The 13,525-nt window shown below is 38.1% G+C and overlaps 1 protein-coding gene across 3 annotated transcripts in view; it reads right to left on the bottom strand.

The window, feature by feature from the left end:
* KLHL3 (kelch like family member 3) overlaps positions 1-13,525 on the bottom strand; it is a 164,118-nt gene that overhangs the window by 126,817 nt on the left and 23,776 nt on the right. For all 3 annotated transcript variants that reach the window (XM_043985377.1, XM_043985376.1, XM_043985375.1), the window contains one exon: positions 1,040-1,146. In XM_043985377.1, coding sequence (XP_043841312.1) covers positions 1,040-1,146 — 107 coding nt within the window. The remainder of the gene's footprint in view (positions 1-1,039; positions 1,147-13,525) is intronic.

The following is a 13,525-nucleotide window of genomic DNA, read 5'->3' as shown; positions in this document are numbered from 1 at the left end:
CTGCAAAAAAAAAATAATAATAATAAGCTATCATAGGTTCCCTTGTCTGTAAAGGTACCAAATCAGTCCTTCCACCTCTAAGATTCTGTGATCACATGGTTCATTACTCATCTTGAGCCAGCAGACAGATGGCTACTTGCTAGCCTAGATTAGGTGACCTTCTGGACTTAGAATCCTATGGAACAAAACCTCTGCCAAGTTCATACTGTACTTCCTATTCCCCTCCCTCACCCCATCAGGAAATCATTTCTTACACTTCTATGCCACTTCCTAGTTTACAAAGCACTTTCTTATACATTATCTCACTTGGTCTTTCTTCACAATAGCCCAAGGAAATAAATAGCACCCTCATTTCACAGATGAAGAAACCAAAACTCACAGAGTACAACTGACTCACCCAGTGTCACACAATAAGTGACAAGATGACAATTCAAGCCCATGTCTTAATATCTAGAGTCAGAAGGGACCTCAAAGGTCATCTTGTCCTATTCCTTCATTTTACAGAAGAGGAAACTTGGGCCACAGAGGTTAAGTGATTTGTCCAATGTCACACAATTAATTAGCACTGGAGGCAGGATTTGAACTCACATCCTTTGACTCCATAGCCTGTTCTCTTTCCACTAAACCAGGTTGCCCCCTGAATTCACATTTAGAACTAAAAGGGATAGTAAAGATCATCTCTGCCAACCCCCTCATATGACAGATGAGGAAAAAGACTCATAGAATCTAAGTCACTTGCCCAAAATCATGGGTATGTAGTCACTACCATATGTAATAAGTAGCAGAACTGGGATGTGAACCTGGGCTCTCCCCAAACCTAGGATCCCAGTCCCTCACCCCCAAGAGATGAGGAGGTCAGGGCCCAGAAAGGCAAAGAACCTTGCCAATGGTTACCCAACCAGAATGTGGCCGAACCAGAATATGGCCCGAGATCATCTGCCTTCCCCTTGTGCTATGCAGCTTCCTCTTAGGACTGGCTGCCAACCTTCACAGAAGATGAACATATAAATCTTTGCTGATCGCTGTGAATGACCCATACCTGTAAACATTGCACAGAAGTAGGGACTGCAAGCGGCCAGCACCACCCGGTGGGCTTCAATCTCAACATCTTCAGCCACGATCATCACGTCACACAACAGCTGCTTACTGTAAAAATACCAGAGGAATGAAAGAGGTTAATACCCAATAATTCATAAACAATGGTCCTCCCTCTGAAGCTACTTCTGGGACCCACGGAACCTCACAAAGTCTCATTTATCTCTCAGTCCCTTGAATCCCCAGCATGCTATGCCTCCCTCCCTCCAGCATGCAGGAAGAGAGGACCTCTTTGGTGCCATGTACACAGTAGGCACTAAATAAATGTGTGTTGAATGGAATTGGTGCCGAGAATACACGTATTCCTGGGCTAAGATTTTCACTCCCTTTCCGCTCCATTCCCCCATTAGGTCTAATTGATATTTTCAAGGCAACCTGCCAGTAGTGGAAAGAGCCTGGGGCTAGGAATCAGGAGACTCTAGTGTGTGTAGGTGTGCACATGAATGTCTCCACTGGAAAAGAAATACTAACTACTCCCCAAAGGCCAACAAGTGACCATTAGAAATACCAAAAGACATAAATACTATTTGCAAAAGGCAAGAAAGAACTGGCAAGTGCGGGTTATTTGTTCATATCACCATTCACGAGTAGAGTATCAAGGAAAAAAAAGAGGAGAACTAGAGTGGTCGACAAGAGACTTGGGATCTTGTACCCACCCTGATGCTGTGCGACTTCAGGCAGGGCAAATCCCTTCTCTCATCTCCAAGGTAAGGGGGCTGACCTCTAACGTTTCTTTAGACTTTGACAATTTATGAGCCTTTGATTCTTGAAAAGTCTCCTCAGGCAACCACAATTCCTCAACACAGTACAAAGACCATATTTAAAAAGGTAACTGTAATGAGGGGCTAGGAGCAAGAAGAGGTACAACCCAGCTCTCCCATACAACTCCCTAGAAAACACAATGGACCAAGTTCTGAATGGGAAATCCAAGAAAACAAATCACGATGAGTCACTTTTCCAGTCCAGATTGGCATAGGCAAACCAAGGAAGGACTGCAAACACTGGTGGTGGAGTCTGGCTGAGAATGCAACCCAAGGAGCATGTGGGGACTAAATGAGAGCTGCCCATGGCTTTATAGCAGGGCAAGAAGAGGTCCAAGACCTGCACAGAGAGGCCCGACACTGCAGGGAGTAGGAACAGTTGCCAACTATTAGCTCAGTCACTCACTATCTAGTTCTGGGTCACAAGTGCAAAGGTGGCCTAAAGAGGGGACCTGTACCCTGTGGCAGTCAAAGTCAAGCACAGCTGTGCACTGGGCAAGAAGCAAATACAGAAGCAATAGGCAGTAAGTCAACAAGCATCTATTAAGCACCTACTAGTTACAGGCGCCATACCAAGTACTACAGATAAAATACAAAAAGTGGGGCAGCTAGGTGGCGCAGTGGATAGAGCACCGGCCCTGGAGTCAGGAGGACCTGAGTTCAAATCTGGCCTCAGACACTTAACACTTACTAGCTGTGTGACCCTGGGCAAGTCACTTAACCCCAATTGCCTCACTAAAAAAAAAAAAAAAGGCAAAATACCTCTCTCAAGGAGCTCACAGTCTAATAAGGAGGACAAGATGCAAACAGCAACATGATACATGCTGGGTAAATTATAGTTAATCTCAGCAGGAAAGCACTAAAATGAAGGAGGGCTGGATTAAGCAGCAGCTGTGAGGCTCTGACCCCAGTAGCACAGCAGGGATTCAGATCCAGCTCCCATCCCAGGATAAAGCCTACAGCCGAATAACCAGGGCAGGAAGCCCAGACCAAAGGAGAACCTGCAGTTCTAACTCTGATATAGCAGAGCTTCCCAATCTGCTGACAGTGGGTGAGTACAGCAGCTGTCTCAAAACAGGGTTAAGGCCACAGTTGTGTTGCTCAGACCCAGGTCAGGAATTTGCAAAGCTCAGACCAGGAAGTCAGCACTCAGACTTCACCCTGGATCATACCACTTAGGATAGATACACTGAAAGTTTCCAGGATTTGCAAGGACAGCCTGAGCTGTCCCTGAAATGCTGGAATGGCACAACTTTTAGCATCCTGAGAAAGCTGCAGTAGTACCCGAAAGGACAAAAAACACCACTAAGCATAACCCAGACATTCCCTCCAGAACTACAAAGAGCTTGACTTTAATAAAGAGACCAAATTCAGGAAGCAAGCAGAAGACTGGGGAAAAAAAGAATCCCACCATGAAGAGCTATCATGTAATGGAGATGATTAAGACAAAACCCAGAAGACAAAAACAATGATACTAAAACATCTATAAACAAAGCTGAAAAGAAAAACATACATTGGGTACAAATTCAACTAGAATTTCTAAAACAGGAGAAGCAAGAATTTTTCTTTTAAAAAGTTCAAAAATGATCTCATAAATGAAATAAAAGTGCTAGAGGAAAGAACTGGAAAAGAAATAAATACTAATGGGGAAAAATAGAAAAGAAATGAGAGCTTCAGAATAAAGAATTAGAAAGAGAAAAAAAAGAGAGAATTAACGACTTGACCCAAGCAGTACAAAATCTTAACCAACCAAGAGAATCCTTGAAAATTAAAATGGCCCAAGCATAAGTTAATGACAAGAAATATTAAAAAAAAGTCAAAAGACTAAAAAAAAAAAAGAAGTGAAAGGTATCTCATATCACAAACAAGTTTCCTGGAAAACAGATCAAGGAAAGATAATTTAAGAACCCAGAAACCTCTTCATCCTGGAAGATCACTCCAGAACTAAATCTCACAAACTCATACCTCAGAAGTACCCTTCTGTCCCTAGGGTCCCTCCTTCTAATGAAGCATTAGAGGACTCCTCCCAGAATCTCCATTTATGGAGGTCACACAAGGTGGTGATTCTGGAAGAGAAAGTGAGGCTCATGACTTGTACAACTCTGCCTCATTTAAATTCAATTTACACACAAGTCAAGACATCAACCTGGTGATATCACTGGCCTTCAAAAAGGAAGGATGAACAACAACACTCCTCTGGACTTCTCTATCATACTCCTTCCTCACCTTGCCAAGTACCTTCTTCTCCCTCCCTTACTCCTTTTCAGTTTCCTTTTATGTATCATCTTCTCCATTAGAATGTAAGATCTTTTTTTTTCTTTTTTTTTCTTTTTTTGCGGGGCAATGGGGGTTAAGTGACTTGCCCAGGGTCACACAGCTAGTCAAGTGTCTGAGGCCAGATTTGAACTCAGGTACTCCTGAATCCAGGGCCCATGCTTTATCCACTGCACCACCTAGCTGCCCCAGAATGTAAGATCTTTGAAGACTTTTATTGGTATTCCCAGAAATTAGCAGTGTCTTCTAGTAAGCTTGATCACTAACTGAAATCCAAAAATAAAAACTTCTAGGAACATCATATCTAAAATCCAGAGCTTCCAGGTCAGAGAAAAATACTAAAAGCAGTCAAAAAACAAAAAGAATTCAAAGTAGTAAAGAGTTAGGATCACAAATTTTAGCAGTCACTACTATAAAGAAACAATATCCTACTGGTGGGTCTTCTTGCCATGGGTCTCTCCCTGCTCCAATCCATCTTCTACTGAGTCATCAAAGTGCTTTTCCTAAAATACAGGTCTGATCATATCACCAATCAACTCCAGTGGCTCACTATCACTCGCAGAATCGAACATAAAATCCTCTGTTTGACATTCAAAGCCCTTCCTAACCTGATCCCATACACATTTCCAGTCTCTTACATCTTGCTCCTTGCCTCTTCCACCCAGTGACACTGATTACATACAAGACATATCATCCCCCAGCTCTGTGCATTTTCTCTGGTTGTCCCTCAAGCCTGGAATTTTCTCCCTCTTCATCTCCACCCATTGGCTTTCCTGGCTTTCTTCAAGTTCTAGATAAAATTTGGCCTTCTACAAAAAGCCTTTCCAGGTTCCTCTTAATGCTAGTGTCTTCTCTCTCTGTTAATTATCTCCAATTTACCCTCATTATGCCTTGTTTGTTCAAGTGGTTTGCATGTTGTCTCCTCCATTAGACTTCAGGCTCCTTGAGAGCAAAGAATATCTTCTGCCTTTCCTTGTATCCCTAGTGTCCAGCACATAGTAGGCACTTAATAAATTATTGCTGCCTTGACTGATATGAGGAGATAATACATGTGTCTTCTCAAAACTATATTATCGAGGCAGCTAGGTGGCGCAGTGGATAGAGCACCGGCCCTGGAGTCAGGAGTACCTGAGTTCAAATTCGGCCTCAGACACTTAACATTTACTAGTTGTGTGACCCTGGGCAAGTCACTTAACCCCAATTGCCTCACTTGAAAAAAAAACACAAACTATATTATCATCAATGGTCATATAAGACAGGGCCTGCAAATGGTCTTATTCTTTTCTGATTATCTTAAAATTTAAAAGGAAAGGGAGAAATAAAGGAATACACTGGGTGGAAGAGGAAAAAAGAAGGACAGGAAAATATTTCACATAACTGGAGTATACAAGTAGAAAACTATATACACAAAAGAGGTCAGGGTGGAGAGAGTTAGCAATTTCACTTTCTTTTTTTCTTTTTTTTTGGGGGGGGGCAGGTTGCAGGGTAATAAGGGTTAAGTGACTTGCCCAGGGTCACACAGCCAGTAAGTGTCAAGTGTCTGAGGCCAAATTTGAACTTGGGTCCTCCTGATTCCAGGGCCCGTGCTTTATCTACTGTGCTACCTAGCTGCCCCCCAGCAATTTCACTTTCATCTGAACTGGTCAAAGGAGGGAAAAATACACATACATACTGTTGGGTGTAGAAATACATTTCACTCAATGATGGGAAAGAAAGGGAATGGGAATATAATAAGGAAGAAAAATTAAGAGAGGGTTTATTCATAAGAAAAACAAACACTAACTATGGAGAGTGGGATTTGAAGAGGGGTTTAAAAAAGAAGAAAGGCTAAAAGCCTGTGATTGCACTATGGACTAAGGGAAAGAAAAGGTCAGGAGAGCAGGAATTGACTGTCAAATATACTGCTGAATACACTCTTTCTCTTACAATCTCTTCTTTATAAAGAGGGGTTAGGAAACAAAGAGAAGGAAAAGTATAAGAGAAAAGGATGGAGGGATATGATTAATGAACATATGAATGGGATGATTCCATCCAAAAAAACAAAGAGGAAAGTAAAATGAACTAGAAAGATGAATGCTGTTTACAAGAAACACACTCACATAAAGAGTCGGAGTTAAAACAAGCAAAATCTATTACACTTCAGCTGAACTCAAAAAGGTAGGGGTTAGTAATCATGATCAGCAGCAAAACAACAGCAAAGACAGATTTGATTAAAAGAGACTAAACAAGGAAAAGACATTTTGCTGAAAGGTATTATGCTTAAAAAACTAATGCTTAATTTATGGGCAACAAATGTCATAACATCTAAATACTCAAAGGAAAAGTTAAGTTGGTTACAGAGGGAAATAAACGGTAAAGTTTAACAGTGGAAGATCTCAATGTACCCCTTAAGGACCTAGGTAAATCTAACCAAAATATAAACAAGAAGTTAAGAACCTAAATAGAATTTTAGAAGTGTCAGAGATAATAGACCTCTGAAAATTACGCAAGAACAGAAAGGAATATACATATTTATTAGCTAGGCATAGCACCATCACAAAAGTTGAGCATGTATTAGGGCATGAAAACCTCGCAAACAAATGTAAATAAGCATAAATATTAAAGATATTTATGAATTACAATCCAATAAAAATTATATTCAATAAACAATCACTGAAGAAACAATTTTTTAAATTAGAGAATGCATTTCCAAAGAATAGGTGAATCAAAGAACAAATCACAGAAACAATGGATAATTTCATTAAAGATAATGACACTGAGACAATATACTAAAATTTGGAGGATGCTGACAAAGCAATCCTACAGCAAACTAAACATTTTCATTACTAAAAGAGAGAAAGAACAGATCAATGACTTGGGCAGGTGATTTTAAAAAGCTACAATAGTAATAAACCTTAAGGCCCCAGTTAAGCATCAAAATAGAAATTCTGAAAATAAAAGAGATTAATAAAACTGAAAACAAAAAATTAATAAATAAAAGTACTTTTTTAAAAAATCAATAACAAGGATAAAGTATTAGCTAATTTGATTTTTTAAAAAGAAAGAAAAAACAAATTTATCTGTATTAAACATGAAAAAATAAATTCACAATAAATGAATAAATCAAAGACTATTAGAAACTATAGGTATGCTAATAAAACTGATAATCTAAATAAAATGGAAAAATATAAAATGACTAAGAGAACAAGATACAGAAGACTTCTATAACCAAATCTCAGAAAAGGAAATTAAACAAACCATAAATGAGCTGGGGAGGGCGGGGAGGAGAGAGAATAGTGCAAAAAGGAACAGACAGATTTATAAACAAATTCTATCAAGCATTTAAAGAACAATTAACTCCAATATTACAAAATTGTTGAAAAATAGGAAGAGGTGTTACTGAACACCTTCTGCACAAATATGGTCTTGATATCTAAACCAGGGAAAGTCAAAAGAGAGAAAGAAAACTATAGACTAATACAAGTAATGAATATTACTGCAAAAAATTTTAAGTAGAATATTAGCAAAGAAACTATAGCAACAAATCACAAAAATTATAAACCATAACTAGTTTGGATTTACAGAAGTAATTCAGGAGTGGTTCAATATTAGGGTAACTACAAACATAATCAACCATATTAATAATAGGAAAAACAAAACTCACATGATCAATATCAGTAAGTGCAGAAAACATTTGACAAGATATAATACTCATTCCTCTTAAACCCACTAGAAAACATAAGAATAAATCGATGTTTCCTTAATATAATTAGTACCTATCTAAAAATAAGAATCAGCATTATCTGTAATGGCAATAAACTACAAGCCTTTTCCATGAAATCAAGAGTAATACAAAGATTCCATTACCACTATTAGATATAGTGGTAAAAACTCTAACTACAGTGACAAGACATGTTGCAGGACATAAAATAAACCCGCTTAAATTATCAGCATTTTTACATAATACAAACAAAACTCAGCAGTCATCTTTGACTCTTTGTTACTCCATGGACCATAAGCAGACCAAGCCCTTCTATCCTTCACTATCTCTTGAAGTCTGACCAAGTTCATGTTCATTGTTTCCATGACACTATCAATCCATATCATCTGCTGCCATCCCCTTCTTTTGCCTTCAAATTTTCCCAGCATCAGGGTCTTTTCCAATGAGTCATATCTTCTTCAGCTTAGGTATTTGACCTTCCAGTGAATAGTCTGAATTAATTTCTTTAAGTATTGACTGATTTCATCTCTTTGCTGTCCAAGGGACTCTCAAAAGTCTTCTCTAGCACCACAATTAAAAAGTGTTGATTCGGGGCAGCTAGATGGCTCAGTGGATAGAACACCTGCCCTGGAGTCAGGAGTACCTGAGTTCAAATCCGACCTCAGACACTTAACACTTACTAGCTGTGTGACCCTGGGCAAGTCACTTAACCCCAATTGCCTCACTAAAAAAAAAAAAAAAAGTGTTGATTCTGTGACACTTAGCTTTCCTTATAATCCAACTTTCATAGCCATACATTGCTACTGGAAAAAGCATAGCTTTGACTATATGGCCCTTTGTCAGAAAGGTGATATCTCTGATTTTCAATATGCTGTCCAGATTTGCTAAAGCTTTCCTTCCAAGAAGCAAGCATCTTTTAATTTTATGGCTGTGGTCACCATCTGCCGAGATCTTTGAGCCCAAAAAAAAATCTGACACTGCTTCCATTTCTTCTCTATTTGCCAGGAAGTAATGGAAACAGTTGTCAAGATCTTAGCTTTTTTGATTTTAAACTTCAAGCCGGCTTTTATACTCTCCTCTTTCATCTTCATCAAGAGGCTTTTTTAATTATTCTTCACTTTTTGCCATCAGAGGGTGTCATCTACATATCTGAGATTGTTATTTCTCCCTGCAACTGCAACCTTTTGATTCATCCAGCCTGGCATTTCATATGACAATTTCAAGTGACAATATACAGCCTTGTCATACTCTTTCTGCAAGCTTAAACCAATCAGTTGTTCCATGTTCAGTTATAACTATTGCTTCTTGGTCCACTTAGAGGTTCCTCAATAGACAAGTAAGATGATCTGGTACTCCAACATTTTGTTGTGATACACACAATCAAAGGCTTTAAAGTAATCAATGAAGTAGAAATAGATGCTTTTTTGGAATTTCCTTGCTTTCTTCATAATTCAGTGAATTGTTAGCAATTTGGTCTCTAGCTCTTCTGCTTCTTCAAAAACCAGTCTACTCTTCTGGTAATTCTTGGTTCACGTAGAAGCCTAGATTGCAGAATCTTAAGCATAACCATACTGGTGTGTGAAATGAGCACAATTGTTCAGTAATTTGAATATTCCTTGACCTTGCCCTTCTTTAGAATTGGGACATAAACTGATCTTTTCCAATCCAGTGGCCACTGTTGAGTTTTCCAAATGTGCTTAGCATATTGAGTGCAGCACTTTAACGGAATCATCTCTTAGGATTTTAAATAGCTCAGCTCCAATTCCATCACCTCCACTAGCCTTATTGTTAGTAATGCTTCCTAAGGCCTACTTGACTTCATTCTCCATGGCTCTAGATCAGTTACCACATGGTTATCAGTGATGTTAAAATCTTTCTTGTTTAGCTCTTTTATGTATTTTTGCCACCTCTTCTTCTTTTTTTTTTTTTTTGGGAGGGCAATGAGGATTAAGTGACTTGCCCAGGGTCACAGAGCTAGTTAAGTGTTGTAACGATTGGAATGACGCCACCTGCTGGATACTTACTGTAGAAGAGTTCTGCCCATGAAGCGAAGGTCTTTGAGGGCAAGACCAGGAGTCTTTTCTTTGGCGGGGAGGAAGTGACGCAGACTAGTGGGAGGAGGAAGGAAGAGACTGGCGCTCGGTCTGGCTCTCTTTCCTCTGGACTCTGGCGGAGAAGGGAGCTAGAAATGCGCTCTCCCTTTAATAGATAGGAATCTAGACCTTTCTCTCTCTCTTTACCAAATTCTTATTCTCCTTAATAAATGCTTAAAAGTCTAACTCTTGCTAAAGCTTATAATTTATTGGCGACCACTCATTAAATATTTTAGACAGACTAGCTAGAATTTTAGCCCTTAACAGTGTCAAGTGTCTGAGGCCAGATTTGAACTCAGGTCCTCCTGAATCCAAGACCAGTGCCACCTAGCTGCCCTCTTGCCACCTCTTCTTAATCTCCTATTTCTGTTAAAACCCTACCATTTTTGTTTTTTATCATGCTCATTTTTATATGAAACTTTCCCTTGGTATCTCTAATTTTCTTGTAGAGATCTCTTGTCTTTCCCATTCTATTATTTTCTTCTATTTCTTTGCATTGCTCATTTAAGAAAACCCTCTTGTCTCTCCTTGCTGTTCTCTGGAATTCAGCATTCAGTTGGGTAGATCTTTCCCTTTCTCTTTTACCTTTAACTTTCCTTCTTTCCTCAGCTATTTGTAAAGCCTTATCAGATAGCTATTTGGCTTTCTTGCTCTTCTTTTTCTCTGGAATGTTTTTTTGGTTGCTATCCCCTGTACAATATTGCAAACCTCTGTCCATAGTTCTTCAGGCACTCTATCTACCCAATCTAATCTCTTAAATATATTCATCACATCCACTTCAAAATCATAAGGTTTATTATTTAGGTTATACCTATATTGCCTGATGGTTTTCCCTACTTTCTTCAATTTAAGTCTGAATTTTGCAACAAGAAGCTTGTGATCTGTGTGTATAAAATAGACTTGGGAGTCTACTGCCAAAACATGAATAAAAACACAAAATACTCTTTACACAAATACAGACCTAAGGTATTGGAGAAATATTAATTGTTCATAGGTAAGCAGAACTAATATAATCAAAATGGCAATACTACCTAAGTCTATTTATGTATTCAGTACCATACCAATCAAACTACCAAAAGCTTACTTTCTAGAGCTAAAAAACATAATCATGAAATTCATCTAGAGGAATAAAAGGTCAAGATTCCCTAGGAAAATAATTTTTAAAATAAGGAAGAAAGAGGGTCTAGAAGTATCATATTTCAAACTATACTACAAAACAGTAATAATCAAAACAGTGTGGTAATTACAGTGTGTTAAGAAACAGAGAGGTTGATCAGTGAAACAGATCAAGAACACAATATACATAAGCAACCCTCTGTTTGATAAACCAAAAGATCACAAATATTGTGGTAAAAACAATTTGATAACAACTGCTGGAAAAAAGAATTCAAGGGGCAGCTAGGTGGCACAATGAATAGAGCACTGGCTCTGGAGTCAGGAGGACCTGAGTTCAAATCCAACCTCAGACACTTAACACTTACTAGCTGTGTGACCCTGGGCAAGTCACTTAACCCCAACTGCCTCACCAGAAAAAAATAAATAAATAATTCGAGCAGAATTTAGACATAGACCAACATCACATAATGTATATGAAGAAAAATTTCAAATGGATACATGACTGACATAAAGGGTGCCAATATAAATAAATTAGAAGAGCAAGGGAAAAAATTATCTATCAGAACAATGAATAGGGAAAGGGCTAATGACCAAACAAAGGAAAGAGTGGATCACTGAAGGTAAATGCACAATTTTGAGAATATAATATTAAAAATTTTTGTACAAACAAAACCAATTCAGCTCAAATTAAAAGAGAAATAGGTAAATGGAGGGGGCAATCTTACAGCAAGTTTTTCTAATAAAGATCTCATTTCTAAAATAGGTAGAGAACTGATTCAAATTAATAAGAACCATTTTCCAATTGATAAATTGACAAAAGATATGAACAGGAAGTTTTCAGAGGAAAACTGAAGTTATCAATATCCATTTTTTAAAAATGCTCCAAATCACTAATAATTAAAGAAATTCAAATAAAATAACTATGGGTTCCACCTCACACCCCTCAGATTGGCAAAGCTGACAAAAAAAGAAAATGACTAATGAAAGGAAGGGCTGTGAGAAAATAGGTGACATTAGTGCAGGTAATGATGTAGTTTTAAAATGGTCCAGTCATTCTAAAAAGCAATTTGCCCCAAAACTTAACTGTACATAGCCTTTGACCCAGCAATTTAAGCTCATATTTGAATACCACAACTAGGTCCATACTCCAAAGAGATAAAGCAAAAGGCCTCAAATATACAAAATGTTAACACCACCTCTTTTTTTGATGGCAACAACTAGAAACAAAAGGGTGTACATCAACTGAGTAATAGCCAAACAAATGATGGTCTATGAATGTGATAGTAAGCTATTTTGCTGTAAGAAATTATAAAAGGCAAAATTTTTTTTAATAATAATAATAAATAAATTATAAAAGGAGCCATTTTTAGAGCAGTGAATTAAGCAAAACCAAAAGAATAATTCATACAATAACAATAATATTGTAAAGACAAACAACTTTGAAAGGCTTAAGAACTCTGGTCAATACTATTAATCACCCAAGGCAATTCCAAAGGACTCATGATGACCAAGAGGTGATGAACTCAGGGTGCAGATTTAGATTTTTTATATGATCAACACAGTTATTTGTTTTATTGAGTTGTACATATTTGTTACCACACACAAAAATACAGCTATGTTATCTAAAAAGAGGCAACATATTCAACTTTTATCAGCCATTAAATAATATCATTTAATTGACTATCACCTAAAAAAGCCAGGAGCCACAGAACCTTGAACAGACTGTTCAATAAATGTTTCTTAAATTGAATTTTGGAAGGTATTCCTGATCACACATGGGCTGACCTCTGAGCTCCATCCCAGCTCTGGGTGTCTATAATTTATAATAAGAATTGAAGTGATATATTACAGGTAAATTTTGACTGGGGGGTATAATAACAAATGACAAATTTGTAGGAAATAGAACTAAACTTGTGATTTCATTCATATAGGGAATAAGGATAGTTCCTCAGCACCAACTTTATGGTCTTAGAAGCTTGCCAGGGCAGCTAGGTGGTGCAGTGGATAGAGCACCGGCCCTAGAGTCAGGAGTACCTGAGTTCAAATCAGGCCTCAGACACTTAACACTTACTAGCTGTGTGACCCTGGGCAAGTCTCTTAACCCCAATTGCCTCACTAAAAAAAAAAAAGTTGCCAAGAGCATCTGAGAAGTTAAAGTGAGTTGCCCAGAGTGACGTAGCCAGCAAGTTTCAGAGGTGATACTTGAACCCAGGTCCTTGAGGCTTGAGGACTGCTCCACTATACCATGCTGACTCTAGGTCATGTATATTTTTTTGCAAAGGGCTTTACATACATTATCTGATTTGAGCCTCATAATAACCCTGTCTGGTATAATCCTCAGGATTTATTATCACTACTTTACCAATGGAAACTGAAGCTTATAGGAAAAAAAATTCTTTGCCCATGGTCACACAGCTAGTAAACATCTGTATAGCAGTACCTGAATGTAAGTCTTCTTAACTCCTAATCCAACACTCTCTCCCATG

This window comes from Dromiciops gliroides, chromosome 2, assembly GCF_019393635.1.
Source record: "Dromiciops gliroides isolate mDroGli1 chromosome 2, mDroGli1.pri, whole genome shotgun sequence".
NCBI classification, from domain to species: domain Eukaryota; kingdom Metazoa; phylum Chordata; class Mammalia; order Microbiotheria; family Microbiotheriidae; genus Dromiciops; species Dromiciops gliroides.
Note: the sequence above shows the minus strand (reverse complement) of the source record. Positions and strands in the feature narration are given on the sequence as shown.